The 17768-nt window shown below is 45.0% G+C and overlaps 1 protein-coding gene across 4 annotated transcripts in view; it reads left to right on the top strand.

Moving 5' to 3' along the window:
• Nucleotides 1–17768, top strand: part of IKBKB (inhibitor of nuclear factor kappa B kinase subunit beta) — a 73585-nt gene that overhangs the window by 14282 nt on the left and 41535 nt on the right. For 3 of the 4 annotated variants that reach the window (XM_030312530.2, XM_030312531.1, XM_030312529.1), the window contains exons 3-5: nucleotides 6321–6415; nucleotides 7576–7693; nucleotides 10281–10350. In XM_030312530.2, coding sequence (XP_030168390.1) covers nucleotides 6321–6415; nucleotides 7576–7693; nucleotides 10281–10350 — 283 coding nt within the window. Of the gene's footprint in view, nucleotides 1–6320; nucleotides 6416–7575; nucleotides 7694–10280; nucleotides 10409–17768 lie in introns of those variants that run through there. The other variant, XM_030312532.1, reaches the window with a different exon arrangement.

Below are 17768 nucleotides of genomic sequence, written 5' to 3'. Positions count from 1 at the left end.
GCTGTTTTGTGACCCAGTATGTATGTGATCTATCTTGGAGAATGTTCCATGTGCACTCGAGAAGAATGTGTATTCTGCTGCTTTGAGATGCAAAGTTCTAAATATATCTGTCAAGTCCATCTGGTCCAGTGTATCATTCAGGGCCATTGTTTCTTTATTTACTTTCTGTCTAGATGATCTGTCCATTGTTGTACATGGAGTATTAAATTTGCCTGCAATTACCACATTCTTACCAATAAGATTGCTTATGTTTGTGATTGTTTTATATATTTTGGTGCTTCCATATATGGTGTATAAACATTTATACTTGTTAGCTTTTCTTGATGGATAGACCCTGTAATTATGATATAATGTCTTTCTTCATCTCTTGTTTAAAATCTTTAGTTTAAAATCTAGTTTGTCTTACATAAGTGGCTATTCCACCTTTCTTTTGACTTCCAGTAGCATGATAGTTGGTTCTCCATCCCCTCACTTTCAATCTGAAGGTGTCCTCAGGTCTAAAATGGGTCTCTTGTTTTTTGTTTTTGTTTTTTTTTTGTTTTGGTTTTTTAATCTATTCTGATACCCTCTGTCTTTTGATTAGAGCATTTAGTTCATTTACATTCAGTGTTATTATTGAAAGATATGGATTAAGAGTCATTGTGTTATCTGTAGGTTTTATGCTTGTAGTGATGTCCCTGGTCCTTTGTGATCTTTGCAACATTCCATTCATAGAGTCCCCCTTAGGATCTCTTGTAGGGCTGATTTAGTGGTGATGAATTCCTTCAATTTTTGTCTGGGAAACCTTCATCCTTCCTTCTATTCTGAATGACAGGCTTGCTGGATAAAGGATTCTTGGCTGCATGTTTTTCCTATTCAGCACATTGAAAATTTCCTGCCTCTCCTGGCCTGTCAGTTTTCAGTAGATAGGTCTGCTACTCCCCTTATGTGTCTACCCTTGTAGGTTAAGGTCTGTTTATCCCTAGCTACTTTCAGAATTCTCTCTTTCTCTTTGTATTTTGTCAGTTTCACTATGATATGTCATGTAGAAGATCAATTCAGTTACGTCTGAAGAGAGTTCTCTGTGCCTCCTGGATATCAATGTCTGTTTCCTTCCCCAAATTGGGGGAGTTCTCATCTATGATTTGTTCAAGTACACCTTAGTCCCTTTTCTCTCACTTCTGGCACTCCCATGATATGAATATTGTTCCATTTCATTGAATCACTCAGTTCTCTAATTCTCTCCTTGTGGTCCAGAATTTTTTATCTCTCTTTTTCTCAGCTTCATCTTTTTACATAATTTTATCTTCTATTACACTTAATCTCCCCTCTGCCTCTTCAGTCCTCACTGTCACCACCTCTAGTTTATTTTGCACCTCATTTATAGCATTTTCAAATTCATCATGACTATTTTTTAGTTCCTCGATCTCTGCAGCAATAGATTTTTGCTGTCTTCTATGCTTTTTTCAAGCCCAGCGATTAATCTTATGACTATTATTCTAAATTCTTGTTCAGTTGTATTGTTTATATCTGTTTTGATCAGTTCTTTAGCTGTCATTTCTTCCTGGAATTTCTTTTGAGGAGAATTCTTCCGTTTTGTCATTTTGACTAGTTTTCTGTCCCTTATAAGTTTTAAAAGCTTGTTATGTGTCCTGCACCTGTGAGCACTACTTTATTAAAGAGGGGTCATACACTATCCAGGGCCTGGCCCTTCAGGAGGTGTTTTTTGGAAAGTGTTACTTGCCCTCTGTTGTTGTGACTTTGGTTACTTTATCACCTTACTCGTAGTGATGGTTTGGACCCTCCACCAGGTGTGCTTTGATTTGTTCATTGAAGTAGCCCTGGAAAGGAAAACAAATAAACAAAAACAGAACAAAAACAAGCAAACACACACACAAACAAAAACACAGAAACACCAGCTACAAGTAAACAGCAGGGTGGAGGTGTTGCTGATGAAAGAGGTCTTATTCTATACAAAGAGAGAAATGACAGGGGCAGGGGAAAAAGAAAATAAAATAAAAATTGACCAGACAGAAACTATACAGCTTAATCCAAAGTGAGAGAAAGGAAAATAAAGAAGGAGGTGTAGAACATGTATCAAGAGAATGGATTAAGTACGTCTGCTTAAACAAACCAACAACCAAAGTAACCAGACTAGAGGAGGGAAGAGATAAGAAGGAGAAAAGGAAAGAAGAATATATCTATATAATAAGAATTGTGCAAGAATTAAACTAGGCAATGCAACAGCGCTGGCCTGGAGGAGGGGTCCATCTGGTTCCACAGCATCTATCTCCAGTAGATACGCAGTTACCCATCGTGGAGGGGTGTGGTTTGGTGTAGGCGAATCCTGCCTCCACTGCCGTCCCGCTGTCCAATCCCTGAAGCCCTGCCTTGGTGGTGGTGGGGAGAAAAATGGCGATACCCCAATGTCTCCTACCCGGACTTGGTATCCCAAAGCACTCTGTTCGAGCCGTCCTCGCTGTGCCAGGGGTGCAAACGAGGCAGTTTGTCCTGCTCCACTGACCTCCATGACTCCCTGGCTCCCAGCTGGGACTTAAACCCCAGTGTCTTTAAGGTTCCCATTCCGTCCACCCCAGTTTTGGGGAAGTGCTGCTCCTTTGAGCGGATATATACTTCCCACAGCACTCTAGGGAGGGGATTGCTTTCTCCCACTGCGGACTGCACTCTGAACTAGTTACCAAGCCTGGGGCTGGCTCTCCTCCTCCCCAGGCGCACAAACAGGGCAGCCCATCCCATCCAGCGAAAGCCCTGCAGTTAGGGCTCTCTCTGTCCCGGTCCATGGTTTTCTCTTGTCCAGATATAGTCCTATGCTTCCCCAGCCTCTCTTTCTTTTCCCTTTGTCTCTCTGCAGGAGGAGATCCCTCTCCTCTGTTCATTTTATCTCTCCCAGTTCACAATCACGCACGTATGGCCCGGTAGGTTGTCCCAGTGGGTCCCTGGAAACGTCTCTGTCACTTCACCACCTGGACTCTTGAAGTTCAAAGTCCTTTGGCCTCAACACTGCTTTTTTTGACAGACAAGGGAACTTCGGATCCCCCTACTTCTCCACCATGTTGGCCCCTTCCCTTAAATATCTTGATTTAAACTCTGAGTCATTCTGTGGTAACAAACCATGAATTGCAAATCTTCTACTAAACTGTTACTTATCAGACTGTCCATCAAAACATTACATGCTAAATGGACTCCCTCAGCATTATTCCCTTGTTTTACATTTGACCCATCATTTGTAGAACTGGGGTGCATTCCACTCTCAGTTTCCATGGGGATCCCACGTCACCAGAATCAAGCATCTCTAATGGCATGTCAGCACTTCTGTTGATGAAGTTACTGTAGAACTGGGCAAAAATGTTTGAGTCTCCATGCTAAGGGGAAGTGACGCTTGAAAATAAATTGAAATCAGTTTGAGAACAGAGAAGCTGGGAAGTTCATGATGTAGAGAGTATAACATTTTGTGAGATATAATACAGTCTATACGTTGATTGAAGAAATGGAATTTTCACATGTTCCCTAACTAATGAAAAGTATTAGATGGATTTCTACCCAAGTGCACTTGTACAACTGTACTAGTTTGTTCAGTAACAATAGGATTTACGAGTTTTCAAAGAGGTGAGCTCTTCTTCAGAGTACCTCGGGATCTGGACCAAAGATCAGGGTCTAATAGCAACGTGTGAATAATACGGCAGAATCTGGTTATCCATGTCTGCTACCATGGGCGGCACCAAGGAGCGTTTGTTGTTGCAAAGTGAAAGAAGCCATCACAAAAGACCACGTATTGTGATACCATTTATATGAAATGTTCAGAGCAAGCAAATCTATAGAGATAAAAGGTAGATTCATGGTTGTACTTGCTCAAAGGGCTGGGGGAAAATGGAGAGTGACTGCTCATGGGTATAAGATTTCCTTGGGGGATGAAATTGATTGTGGTTTTAGTTGTACTACTCTGACCATACCCCAAACTGTTACACTGCATACTTTAAATGGATGAATTGTGTGGTATGTCAATTATATTTCAATAGCGCTGTTAAAAAAAAAACAAAAAAACTAGGCAGGTGAGGTAACTGTACAACACACAGCTTAACCACAGCAGTAGTGGCATTTGACAGAAGCAACTTCAGAGAGTATTGTGGAGGTGTTGTAGTCAGAAGACGCTTCAACCTTATTTCTGAATCCCTTTTAGGGATTAATCTAATGATCAGTGATTCAGTGGTTTGGTTAAACAATTTCTGCTCATGTTTGGAGACTTCCATTTTTCGTTTTCTTACTGGGTGGGCCTGTGTTCCCATCAGGGTCATTGCCAGTTTGGTAAATGTGTGGCCACGATGCAGTTCTGCTGCCCTAAGGACAGCCACGTGCACACCAGGAGATCTTGCTACAGTTTTCCATGTGTCTTAAGTCCCATTCAGTGTCATATGAATTGCTGCACTTACAAGAATTATGGTTCTTTTCAATATGCATTTTCATAAAATGGCAAAACTGACAAAATGGACTGTCAGGGCCTCTAGAATATCCTTCAGTTGGGCAAATAGTAGAATTTTGCTACCGTTCTAAAATCTTTCTTGTTGAGGGATTTCCTGTAGCCATCATGCAGGCTGTGGCTCTCCCCCAGTACTTAAGGCTGTTGGGGAGGTTCTCTCTGCAGGTACACAGAACACACAGGATACTGGTGTAAGTCAGCTTGCTCACTGACATCGGGACCAGCTTTCAGCCTGGTGCCACCAAAGGCATAGCCAGAGGCACCTGCTGTCCCTCAGCTATCCTGGAGGCCTCCACATCAGCCTGAGGAGGTGGCAGCAGTATAGTGGTGACCCCCCTGTGGTGGTGAGAGCACCCGAGGCCAGAGCCGCTGTCCCTGCTGCTGTCAGCCAGTTAGCCTCCCCTTTCAGGTTGTCCCATGGGGCTCCTTGGTGCTGCCTAGAGCACCAAGGAAAAGGGATGAGTTAATCCTCAGGACTCCGGCAGTCAGTTAATTATTCAAAAACATTTATTGATTGCCTTCTTTTCCATTCACAACCCCCCAGCTGAGGGCATTGTCCTAGTTCCCTGGAAGAGGTTAAAGTGCATGAAGATGGAGAAGCCTATAAATTAACAAAGAGAAAATAACCCTATGACTCTACAGAAAATAAGTCTTTGGTTGGTATGTGCAGTGAAGGAATTGCGTGTTTGGAGAGCCGGGTAAGAGCCCCTTGAGGTGGGCTTGTATCGTGCCTGGGCACCCACATGAGCAAGAACATAGACTAGAAAAGCACAGGATTGGATAGGTGGTCTAATCCAGCTACAGTATCAGATGCCTCGGGTGGAGCACTCTTGGGAGAGTAGCTGGGAAGGGCAGGGTAGAGCCAAGGTTCAGAGGATTTTAAATGCCAGGAGCACTTATAAGAGACACAGGTCTGCTCCTCATAGTGTTATTGAACACCTACTAAGGGCTGGGCACTGCTAGGTGCTCAGCTTCATGATAGCCCTGAAAGGTGGACATATGTATTGTCATTTTACAGATGAAGAAACTGAGTCAGACCGGGTACTCTGCCCAAGGTCACAGAGTTAGTAAATGCTGAATTGAATCATCCTGCGTTCCAGCTACTATGCTAGGCTTGCCTTTTCTCTGGAGAGCCAAGACTTTTTTATTTTTAAATTTTTTTTAATGTTTATTTTATTTTTGAAAGAGAGAGATAGAGACAGAGCTCAAGCAAGGGAGGGGCAGAGAGAGAGGGAGACACAGAATCCAAAGCAGGCTCCAGGCTCTGAACTTTCAGCACAGAGCCCGATGTGGGGGCTTGAACTCACGAACCATGAGATCATGACCTGAGCCAAAGTTGGCGCTTAACCCGCTGAGCCACCTAGGCACCCCTGGAGACACAAAAGTCTTACATGAAGTAGGACGGCAGTGTGGCATTAACTGTTAGGTTGAATCATATGGAAATGCCATTTGTGTAGGTCAAAATGGTCAATACTAGCAATTTCATATGGTTCCATCTAGCATTTGGGGCTCAGAGGAGTGAGAAAGAAATCTCTTCGGCAGGAATGGCCAGCAGAGGTTTCATGGAGGAGTTGGGAACCAAACAAGGCCTTGGTTTAGACTCTGGATGGGTAGAAATGAGAGAGAAACATGGGAGAGGTGGAAGTATGGAGGCCAGCCTAACAGGCTGGCAAGTGACTTGGGAACATCTATCAGTGGATACTCAAAGTGGGCCTCGGGATCCCAGAGGTGATGTGATCCGTGCTTTGGGCCCTAAGGAGACAAATTTAGATTTGACTCATGGCTTTGTGGGTGAGCTTGGATGTTAGTGCTGCTAATCTTGTCCCTGTGCACATTCTCTCTGCAGGAAACAGGTGAGCAGATTGCTATCAAGCAGTGCCGGCAGGAGCTCAGTCCCCGGAATCGAGAGCGGTGGTGCCTGGAGATCCAGATCATGAGAAGGTGAGGGCCTAGTGCACCAAGCCAAGGTAGGGCCATCATTGTAGGGGGACCAAGAGACTGCAGGAGCTGAGGAGCCCTGGGGCATTGAAGTGACATCTGGAGAGAGCCCTCTGGAGCAACAGCTGCACCTGCTGCCTCTGGAAAAGAGTCATAAATCTCAGTCCCTCAGTTAGGATAACAGATGACTTCTAAAGGAATGGCTGCTAGGTGCTTTTAGTCAGTTGTTTCTTCTTTAATTTTTTTTTTTTTTTAATATTCAGTTTTGAGAGAGCCCAAGCAGGGAAGGGGCAGAGAGAGAGGGAGGGAGGGAGACAGACAGAGAATGAGAAGCACACTCCAGGTTCTGAGCTGTCAGTGCAGAGCCTGATGTGGGGCTCGAACTCACAAACTGCAAGATCATGACCTGAGCTGAGTTGGACGCTTATCTGATTGAGCCACCCAGGCGCCCCTGGTCAGTTTTATTTGTTATATTAAATAATTTAAAATATCAGTTACAGTGAATTTTCCTTTGTCAGCAAAGATGCTTTTTCCCCCTTATATTTCCAATTCCAAGATGGTGTGTGACTCTCCACCGTTGTAAAACAATCACCAATACTTCTTCCTCTAGTGTGGAGACAGGGGCTGTCTGTCAGTCCCGGGATGATTGCTGTCCTCCCAGGTAGTGAGGGGTTTAGGTAAGCGTTGAGGTATACTCACAACCCAGTCATTTTGCAAGACCTCAAACAGGTGCTCCCTCCATGAACCTCTTAAAAAGGGGAGGCATCACCTTGTTTACACACACACACACACACACACACACACACACACCCCATCCCCACTGGAATGGCATGAGATTGGAAGTCCCTCTACCTTCTCTGCTTTTAGAAGCAGTTTTGAAGTACAGTGAGAACTTGATATGGGGCACTCTAAAGAAAATTCAGTTGCACATGTTGCACTCACAGTCCTTGCGCTCGTGGTGCTGAAAGTAGGGCTGGGTAGATGCTAACTGACCGGGCACCAAGGTGAATAGCCAGTTCCTGACCTCTATCCTCCTGCTAATTCCTGAGGGCCCTCAGCCAGTCCAGGCCTTTGTTGTAAAGCTTTGCTGATACATGGGCAGAGCGGGGAATGGGTTTGAGCCCGAAGTCTGGGTGTCTCCCTCACTGGTTTCTCCTTCCTAGGCTGAACCACCCCAATGTGGTAGCTGCCCGGGATGTCCCCGAGGGGATGCAGAACTTGGCTCCCAATGACTTGCCTCTGCTGGCCATGGAGTACTGCCAAGGAGGAGATCTCCGAAAGGTGAGACTTCAGGGTGGCGGGACACAGCCTGTCTGGGCAGGGAGTGGTGGAGAGGCCTTTCACCCCTTTTATCACCAGGAAGCTCAGGCAGCCACGGTGACTCTGGCTTGCTTTCCCTTCTCAGATCCCCCTCATCCATGCTCAGGGTGGGGTGACAAGCGTGTGATGTGAATCAAGAGACTGAATCAGAAGCTCTTACGAGAAAGGCAGGGAAGGGCTTGCTGTATGTCCTGCACAGTGATTACTGAAATGACAAGGAAAAGATCACCAGGTTTTGAGGATGGGGAAGGACTGGACAAGTTCCAAAACAAACTTTTCTTCCCTAGGTATGTCAGAGCCACTGCAGTCCTTTAGTGTGTCACCGCTGTCCTTATTAGGAGGGATTTTCTCCTACTGATGTGGTGGCACTGCACACGGGGTCACAGAGTAGAACAGGAAGGGGCTGGCTTAGTAATCAGGGGACTGGGATGAAACCCCAGAGCCACCACTGACTCATCTTCTGGGCATTTGTCCCTCTACCACATTAACTTCTCTTTGCTAGGACGTACACTTCAGGGTGCCTGACGGCAGCCCCTTGTCTCAGGGACGGTCGTGTCTGCCCACCGCCCCAGCATTGTCTGAAACACCACCTGCTTTTATATGTTGCCTCGTTTGATTTTCAACAGCCCTGTGATGTTGGTAAAACTATGATTCCCATGTGAAGGATGTATGTCATGGCCCAGAATGTTGAGGCCGATGACCAGGCCTCACATGGCTGCAGTGGCAGAGCTTCTTTGGTCACAGTCTGCGGGAGCCCCACTGTGGGCCACCTCTCCATCTGTGAAACCAAATGATGCTACATAGTGTGAGGAAAAATAAAAGCTCTGGACAACAGAGTTGTTTTTGTGCTAAAAAAGAGATCGCTCTGTTAGTGTACTTCTCCCCTAACTTTTCACTCTAGAAGAAGGGCCATTATATTGTAACAGGTTGCGGGGGTGGGGGGGGTGGGGTAGGCAGGATACCCAGGCATTTCTTCTATCTTGACATGGCAGTTTCCTGGACCCAGCATCATGGACTGTTCTCATTACTTTTCTGACCCCTTCCGCCTTCTTTTTGTGAAGGAAACTTTCCATGAGTGTTGATCTGCTCAAGTGGCTTTCTCCTGCCATGGGAGGTGGGCAGATCCTGGGAGTGTGAGAGCAGGATGTGAACAGTCATTGGCATGGCCTACAAGCAGGGAACTGATAACGGATGAGAAACGGGGAATTTGACAATGCTTCGATTTTCCTCTTTATTTTCGTAACCTTTGACAATCATCCGATTACTAAATGAGTTATTTAAAATAGGGATAGAGTCATGTTGTTACAGTTGAGTGGATGGTCCTTAGAGGGCAGGGGGAGGGGGGTTGGTGAGATGTGACCAGATTATGGAGGGCTCTGAAGCCCAGCAGAGAACTTGAGACTTGATCGTGTAGGCAGCAAAGAGCCAGTTAGCCATGGAAGAAGATGACGCACTTCAGTGTAAATGACCTGGCGTGGGGCACGAGATGATCTGTGGGAGGCAGGAAGCCCTTGCACTCTGAGGGGCCTTTGTCCATGCTGCTCCCTCCTAGGGGGATGCGCAGGGAGGGCGCTGCTGCCCAAAGGGCCTGGGATCTCTGTTCTCTCTGTTCTCCAAATGAGGTACCCTATCTTTCCCTCCTCTCAAGAGTTCAAAACCTACTGCCCTGGGCACAGAAAGGCAAGCTTGGCCAGCACATGAGCAAATGTGGAAGCAGGAACTGATTACAAGACTGAAGTGTATATGCCCAGCTCAGGCAACAGACTCTTGGATGTTCTTGGATATAAATGCTAGTTAATAACTTTGATCCTCGAGTGGGAAGTTATTTTCTCCTCTGTCTTCAATCGAGGCCAGCTGCCAGCAGCATATTGAGCCAGGGCCAGGAGGGCAGAGAGGACAAGTGTTTGGGCTTGGGCCTCAGATAGACATGGCTTTATATTCTAGCACTGCCCTGGAATGGCTATGTGAACAGACAGATCACTGAACCCCTCCAGTCTCAGGCTCCTCACCTGTGAGGTACTCACCTCAGTGGCAGTGGGAGGATGAAATGAGACCGTGTAGGTAAAGCTTTACTGAGCTAATCTGTGCAGAGGTTAGCCAGGTCCTGGGCATGTCGTAAGTGCTCATTAAATATCCCCCACCACCACCATCATCCCGCTGGCAAGGCCACATTGGAGGAAATGGTCAGAGGGTGGTTTTCAGTGAGTGCCTCCACCCTGTCCTCTGTGGGACTCTGGGGAGTAGTGGTCCCATTGTCGCCGAGTGTGGCCTCTGGCCTGCCTCCTTCAGAACTGCAGCTCAGGTGAGAAAAATCTCTCATCTTAGAATGACTCAGACACCTCACTGATGAGTACGGGAGTACTTCTGGGAGTTGCACTGCTGCTTCCTCCTTCCTCCACCTGCTGCCCAGGCTGTCTTGACAGCCTTAGGTCCTCAAAGCCCAGGGCTGGGGTTAGCACTCGCATGACTTCAGCTGGGAAGACACACTGTGGACTTGGTGGTGGTAGGGGACCGCTCACTCTGATGCTTCTTTTCAACTTCTTGACAGTACCTGAACCAGTTTGAGAACTGCTGTGGCCTGCGGGAAGGAGCCATCCTCACCTTGCTGAGTGACATTGGTAAATCCCAGCCCTGGAAGTCAGGTCATGGTCTCCACGGAGGGTGTGTGGTGCCCCTGTGAGTTCTTGCGGAGCACAGAGGGGAGATATTTTGGTCCTCTGTTCTTTACAGAGGGTGGGGTTGTCACCAAGGGGCTAGTCAGGCAGGCGCTGAACTCAAATAGATTTCCCTTCCTTCCGGACTAAGTCATGAAGTGAATGATGATGTATATAGAATAACAGATTTCCTTTCTCATTGAAAAGCTCCACTCCCTGCTTTCCTGGAAAGGCCAGCAATAGAATACGTTGTCATTTGAATGAATTTCATCCCTTGGCAACTAATTTTTCCACTTCCACGTTGACAGCATAGGAAAAACTGCTCTTGTTCAATCCTTTGGTATTGTTAGTGTCCTCAGATGAGGGAGTGTAGAGTGTAGATCAGGGAGAAGAGTGACCTCAGACCGCAGCGGTCAGATACTATCTCTTGGACCCTGGTGCCCACTCTAGGTCAGCACATGGTTCCAGCCTATGGAAACAGACATCAGGGATGCCTGGGTGGCTCAGTTGATTAAGTGTCTGACTCTTGTTTTCGGCTCAGGTCATGATCTCGCGGTTTGTGAATTCAAGCCCCACATCAGGCTCTGCACTGATGCGTGGAGGCTGCTTGGGATTCTCTCTCCCTTTCTCTCTGCCCCTCCCCTGCTCTCTCTCTCTCAAAATAAACATTAAAAAAGAAAGAAAGGAAAGAAAGAAAGAGAGAGAGAGAGAGAGAGGAAAGAAAGAAAGAAAGAAAGAAAGAAAGAAAGAAAGAAAGAAAGAAAGAAAGAAAGAAAGAAAGGAAGAAAGAAGAAAGAAAGGCAGGCAGGCCCTAAGCCTCCTTTTTTTCTTTCTTTATTTTTTTAATTTCCAAGATTGTTGGTACAGATTAATAATTTATAAAGTTTAGAGTTATCCAGAGTTTGTCACTGAGTGACTAGTTGCCCCGAGATATGGGCATTGATACCACTTTTCAACCCTCTCCATCTCAGCCTCTCTGAAGCTACATGCTTTTATCTTTTCGTTTACTCAAACTTTTTTTTTTTTTTAGAAAAATATCAAATATATAGAAAAGTTGAAAGAGTAGTATGGTGAAACCCACATACCTTTCAGCTGGATTCACCTGTTGCTACGATTTTGCCACATCTGTAAAGCTGTGTTTTCTAACTCTTTCCCTGGAAGGGTAGGTGAGCCTCTAGTCTCTGAAACACTTTGCCTTCCTAGTGTGGGTCCACCTCTCCCTTACCCTCTGTCACTCTTCATAGAGGGTGGGCAAGAAGGAAATGAAGGCGGGGAGAGTCCAGCAATGACATAAAGTTAGGATCCAAACAGTCTGACATAGAAAATTCCATCTCCCTCTGAATCCTGTGTTTGTCCTTTGGATGGAGTTCACAGTGGGGACAAGTTGACATTGCACCAGTTTTATCTGACTTGAGTGGGCGTCCACCACTAGCCAGACTGATTCCTTCATGAGTTGGCCTCTGTGAGTCTACTGGAAGGGCCCTCTCCGTCTATCTAGAGGGTCTAGTCTATCAGTTGAGAATCCCACCTGTTTTCTTGACATTTTGCTTAGACAACACTTGATTGTCTTGTTACCCCAGTGGCCAAATTATTAATTTATTCTGTTGAGTTGGGCTAAAGGCTGGTTAGTAGTTTGAGGAATATTCTTTTGCTCTTAATGGGAAACTTATTTTATTTCTCTCTGGTTAGAGCTTTAAGTCATTTTTTAAAATTAATTTATTTCTTTTAGTGGGAGAGAGAGCACATGAGCAGGGGAGAGGGACAGAGGGAGAGAGAGAGAATCTTAAGCAGGCTCCATGCTTCACGTGGAGCTCAACACAGGGCTTGATCCCACAACCCTGGGATAGTGACCTGAGCCGAAAAAAGAGACCAGTGCTTAACCACTGAACCACCCGAGTGCCCCAAGCTTTAAGTCATTTTTTATTAAGTGTTATCCTCTCAAATATTTTTCTTTCACTGATTATATTAGCAAATAGTTAAGAAGAAAGTCTTTAATTTCTTGGCTAGAGTACACAGAACTTTCTACTTCCTCCTAAAACTTTAACTTCCTTAAGTGATTCTGTAGTGATGTTAATAAAGCATCTACTGATTGCATATTCTTTGGTCTGGGCACATTTTGTATGCCGTTACCATTGGCTTGTGTGATAGCTTTCATATTATCTATTGAAGTTGTGGGTGTGTGTTTAAGTTATACATAAGTCAGAATAATGAAGATTGGTAAACTCCCGAGTGTGCATGCAATTCGGCCCTCCTATAGGCGGATGTATATTAAAATTCTTTAGGCCACTGGTTCCCTATCTTTCCTCTCTGTGACCCAAAATTGGAAATAATGAGGCTATGAAGTACTAATACTCTAGGATGAAATTCTTGAAAGCAGAGATTTTAGTCATTGCTGTGTCTCCAGCATCTAGAATAGTGGTATCCTATATAGTAGCCTCTCTGTAAATATTTGTCAAGTGAATGAAATAAATCGGAAAGGAAATTAAAATAACTAAGGACCTATTTATTTATTTATTTATTTAATTTATTTTTTTTATGTATAATTTTCTGGGTTTTTTTCAATATATGAAGTTTATTGTCAAATTGGTTTCCATACAACACCCAGTGCTCCTCCCAAAAGGTGCCCTCCTCAATACCCATCACCCACCCTCCCCTCCCTCCCACCCCCCATCAACCCTCAGTTTGTTCTCAGTTTTTAAGAGTAAGGACCTATTTAAAAAACAAAACAAGGGGGCGCCTGGATGGCGCAGTCGGTTAAGCGTCGACTTCAGCCAGGTCACGATCTCGCGGTCCGTGAGTTCGAGCCCCGCGTCAGGCTCTGGGCTGATGGCTCAGAGCCTGGAGCCTGTTTCCGATTCTGTGTCTCCCTCTCTCTCTGCCCCTCCCCCGTTCATGCTCTGTCTCTCTCTGTCCTCAAAAAAAAAAAAAAAAAAAAAACAAAACAAAACAAAAGATGATGTCCACATTTTATTAACAGTCCCAGGTCAAATACCTGCCTTTACACTTATTGGCATTGTGACCTTAGTCATGTTACCTAATTATTAAGAACATCTGTTTTATTAGCTGTAAAATGAGACTGTCACTCACCTCATTAGAATGGTTATGAGGACAAAATGAGATGATATACAAGAAGCTGCCAGCACAGTGTTTTCTGCTCCTCGCGTAATGTACGGTCAGCAAATATTCATTTCCTTCTCATTTCCTTCCCCCTCTGGATTTGGATTAATAGCATCCCTTTTGAAAAAACTCAGTCACCCTTATTTGGGATCCGGTGAGCCGGGCAGGGGGTTGCCTTGTGAGACTTCCCTTCCTGGACATGGTTCATCTTCAGACCTATTCCTGTGTCCGTCACCTTTTGGAGCAATCCCATCCCCTGATGTTGTGGTTGTGGTTGTTAATAAGCTTGTATTTTACTTTCATTTCCGTTTCTGATTTGTGTACAAGATTCATCAAGTTTATTTCTTTTGCAAGGATCTCGTCACTGAGCCAGAGTTCAGAGACATCTCCCGGAGCTCATATAACATAACTCTTTTGTATTCTGAAACATTTCCTGAGCATATTTTATTCCAGTTTGTTCCAAGTGCTGGTCCCATGTTCCCTTTGTTGGAGTTGCCACTGCTGTTCTCTGCCAGGTTGACTTTAGATAAGTGGTAGAGCCACACCCTTGACCACTGGGTCCAGAATTCATGGCCTTCTTTTCTGGATTAAACCTGTTTTAACCAAGCTTCTTCTGAGCCACTAACCTTACAGAGATGCCCACTCAGAGCTGTATCATGGTAATAGATAGACATAGAAAGGATTTTTCCAGTGAACTTTAAGTTGGCCCAGAAGATACTGCAGAATACATAGGAGAAAATGAGCAGTTTCCTGGTGAGCACAAAGGCCAGACAGACCTATTAGACAGTTTCTCCTATGCTGGTAAGTGATCTGGGGACAGGTGCAGAGGCAGCTGGAAATGATCTGGATTTCCGCATAATGTAACCCTAAAATAGCTCAAGGAAGTTATATCTAAGTGGAGTCTATTTAAACACTCTTGCTCATTAGCCTTTGGAAAACATTGGAGTGTATTTCCTTCTGCCAGCAGAGGCGCAAACTGCTGAGCGCTCAAGGTTGAGGGAAAGACTGACACTTTCTGGACGCCCGTGTCTCCACTGTCAGGTGGGGACCTGCCTGTGCCCTGGCCAGTTGGGTGGGCCAGTTGTGTGATCGCCATGGCCTCATCAGATCTTAAGTCTGAGTAGATCTTCCTTGATTTTCCAGATGGCCAGTTTACTGTGGGGACTGACCATCTTGTCCTCTGAACCTTCAGGAACCCCACTCCCCATTTTCATCTGTGCTTCATTCTCTGAGTCACCATCTCTGTCCCTGTTTGAAATGCTCCTTATAGGCATCAGTACCTCAACACTACAAAACAGAGAGGATTTCAAAGAGAATACAGGGCTTTAGGGAAGAGAACTTATCCTAGGAATCAAAATTTATTTAGTGTTTCTCTGATTGTGTGGATTTATAACACAAGGGGACTACTCGATGTCAGAAATTGAGACCATTTGTATATAAAGTATGTTGGGAAGCATAAATAAACATAATAATAATAGAAGAGAAGACAACTGGCTTTTAGTCCTGGCTTCTCCATTTTCTCAGAGCTGTTACCTCAGGCAAGTACCTTATGGTCCATTTATCTTTTCATTTCTTCTCTGTGGAAAACTGGGTAACTTTCGGGCTTACGTCTTCTCAAACTTAAAATGAAGGGTTTGGGCTTGGTGATCTCTAAGTTCCCTTCTAACTAAATATTCTATTTTCATTATTCAGAGGGCAGGTTTTCAGAATGGGCATCCCAGAATGTCTTTGACATTCCATCCCAGCCTGACTGCATGGCCCAGTTTCTCTCACTTCTCCCCTAGTGCATTTCCTTTCCCCAGAGCTTTGTCTTGATGCTTTCTGTTCATTCCTGCTCCATCCCCTCTGTCTCTCTCTGCACCTGAACTGATTGCCTACTGCTTTTTAATATTCTGTTCGCCAGGCTGTTCTCATCACATCTTTATCAAACATATTCTCTCCAAAGTCTGTGTATCCAACCCTGAGCCTTATCCTCAGCTCCATACCCATGTCTATTTACTTCTCCGCAAATCATTACCAAATGGAAATCCTAGACTTCTTCCCTAAGCCAGATCCCTTCCTAGCATCCCTTTCCTGTGTCACCAGCCCATCTTCCCGTCAGTAACCTAGCCATGAGTGCCAATTCTGAATCTCGTCTCTTAGAACCTGCTCTCTTCCTGCTCCATACCCTCCCATTTAAAGGCTCCAGAGCCTTTCAGCCCTCCTTCATGCCACATATCCTGTTTTCCCTCTCTGTTCCCACTGCCCACACTAATTCAGTGTCATAACAAATCACTGCAATGATCCCTCACCTGACCTCCTTAGCCCCATCTTACTTGTCCATCTTTCATGCTTTTGAAAGGACACTTTCATCATAATCCTTCAAGGCTAAACCTCTTTGCTTCACATTTCTCTCAATCCACTGTCACCAGCTTAGCAGGTATGTGGCTCTCAAAACCCCCTTTTCAACCCTCCTGCTAGCCTTTGCACGTGGCACTTCCGAAAGGGGGGCATCCTAAAGAACGCTGCTCCTGCACCTGCCCAATGACCTGAAGCCTTCCTGTCTTTCGGGACACAGCTTTAGACCCACCCTGACCCGTCACTCACAGTGGCTCTCCTCATGGCGTTCCTCTCCCCTGCTGCCTCCTGCGCTCACTTGGTACTTGGTGTCTCTGCTGTTGTTATTGGATCTCTGCCTGTGGCTGACCTTGAGGACTGACTTCTGGCTTTGGGGGCTGCTGACCAGGCTCTGCAGTGAGTGAAGAAAATGCCTTGATTCGGTGTCAAATTTCCCACAATACCTAGGAAGCACAAGACACTTCATTAGCACTTGTCGAACAAATGAGAACGATTGTGCACTTTTCTCTCAGCAGTTGGTGTGACTGCCTCGCTACCTTCCTGGGGGGCTATTTTAGCTGAGAAACCTTCAGCCAGATTAAATCTTTTTCCACATGTTCACACTTGGCTTTCTAATCTGTTTTGTTTGGAAAGTCCAGTACACCAGAGTGACTGGCCATAGTAGTGTTAAATGTTAAAAAAAGAAATCTCAACTGAGTAAATTTTAAGGATCTTACTGGCTTTATTCAACAATTCATGAATTGGGCAGCGCCCCATCTAGCAAACAGAAAGGCTCTCTGAGGAGCTGCACAAAATGAAAGACTTTGATAGGCAGAAGGGGGCAGGACAAGGAAGTCACTAGCAAAGAGTGGATTGTTTCAGGTAAGATCACCTTTCTTTGGAGGATGGCAGGGGCCCCATCAGGCAGATTACCTCATTAGTGCAGACCAGGTAATTCCAGACTAAGATTACATTCCTGGCAGAGGCTGAAGCTACAGTTAGGTTAGATGCCCCCCTTAAATTTCACTTTTGTGACATGGGCTTAGCACAAGTGACTGACTCCATTTTAGGCCTGTTGTCTCTTTTTTACAGTTCCTCCCTTTTGATCAGACTTTGAGCTTAACTGAGAGATGTGATCAAGATTTAAGGCATCAGTGTCACTCCCAGCTACTGCTCTGAAGTTCTAACAGTTTTTGCTGATGCTCTGTGATTATTCATAGGTCATGACTTCTTTTTGCTGAGTCTATGTGGAATGCACAGGTCATGGCTTCAGGTTCACATTTTTTTCAGTCAGTAATTCTCCTCATTCCTTTTTTGACATTCCAGTCTTAGGGCAATCACTTGATGATTAGTGGCTGTGAACATGCATTTACAACTTTTTGAGGAAATACAGCATGCTAGGGAGATTGCTATGATTTTTACACACAGGGTAATTCCCAACGTCTGGAGTGTGCTTCAAAACCATGGCCCCCAAGACCTAACCCAATCAAAATCAAATAAAGACAGACCGTGTTGAGTCACTTTCTTAAGTCAAATGGCTTAGTTCAGTGATTTTATGTAGCTGAGTATCAACTTCCCTGAAGTGTTAATCCAGGCACAGTAAGTAGTGTTGGCCGTAGCACAGACACCTTGCTCAGCTTAAAGATAATCAAGGACTGTCCTATTATCAGGAACAACTTTGCCCAGAGAGTCTAAGGATTTTTGTTGGGCAGCTATTGCTTTAAGAGTTAAGGAGAGTTTCTTGATAATAGCCTCATATGTACTCCTAGCCAGGAAAGCAAGGACCTGCCAAAGGGAGCTAATACTGAATCGTGAATGCTTCCTGGTAATTCCCATTTGGATCCTTGGCACAGGACTGGAATGAAGGCCAGTAAAATTTAAGGGTCTGTGTACCACACAGGTGGTTTTATTCTGGTTACCTTTGCCTTGTGTCCCTTTCTTTGTGTAGA

The sequence above is a fragment of the Lynx canadensis genome, chromosome B1 (genome assembly GCF_007474595.2).
Source record: "Lynx canadensis isolate LIC74 chromosome B1, mLynCan4.pri.v2, whole genome shotgun sequence".
Taxonomy (NCBI): domain Eukaryota; kingdom Metazoa; phylum Chordata; class Mammalia; order Carnivora; family Felidae; genus Lynx; species Lynx canadensis.
This window is presented reverse-complemented; position numbering and strand designations above follow the sequence as displayed.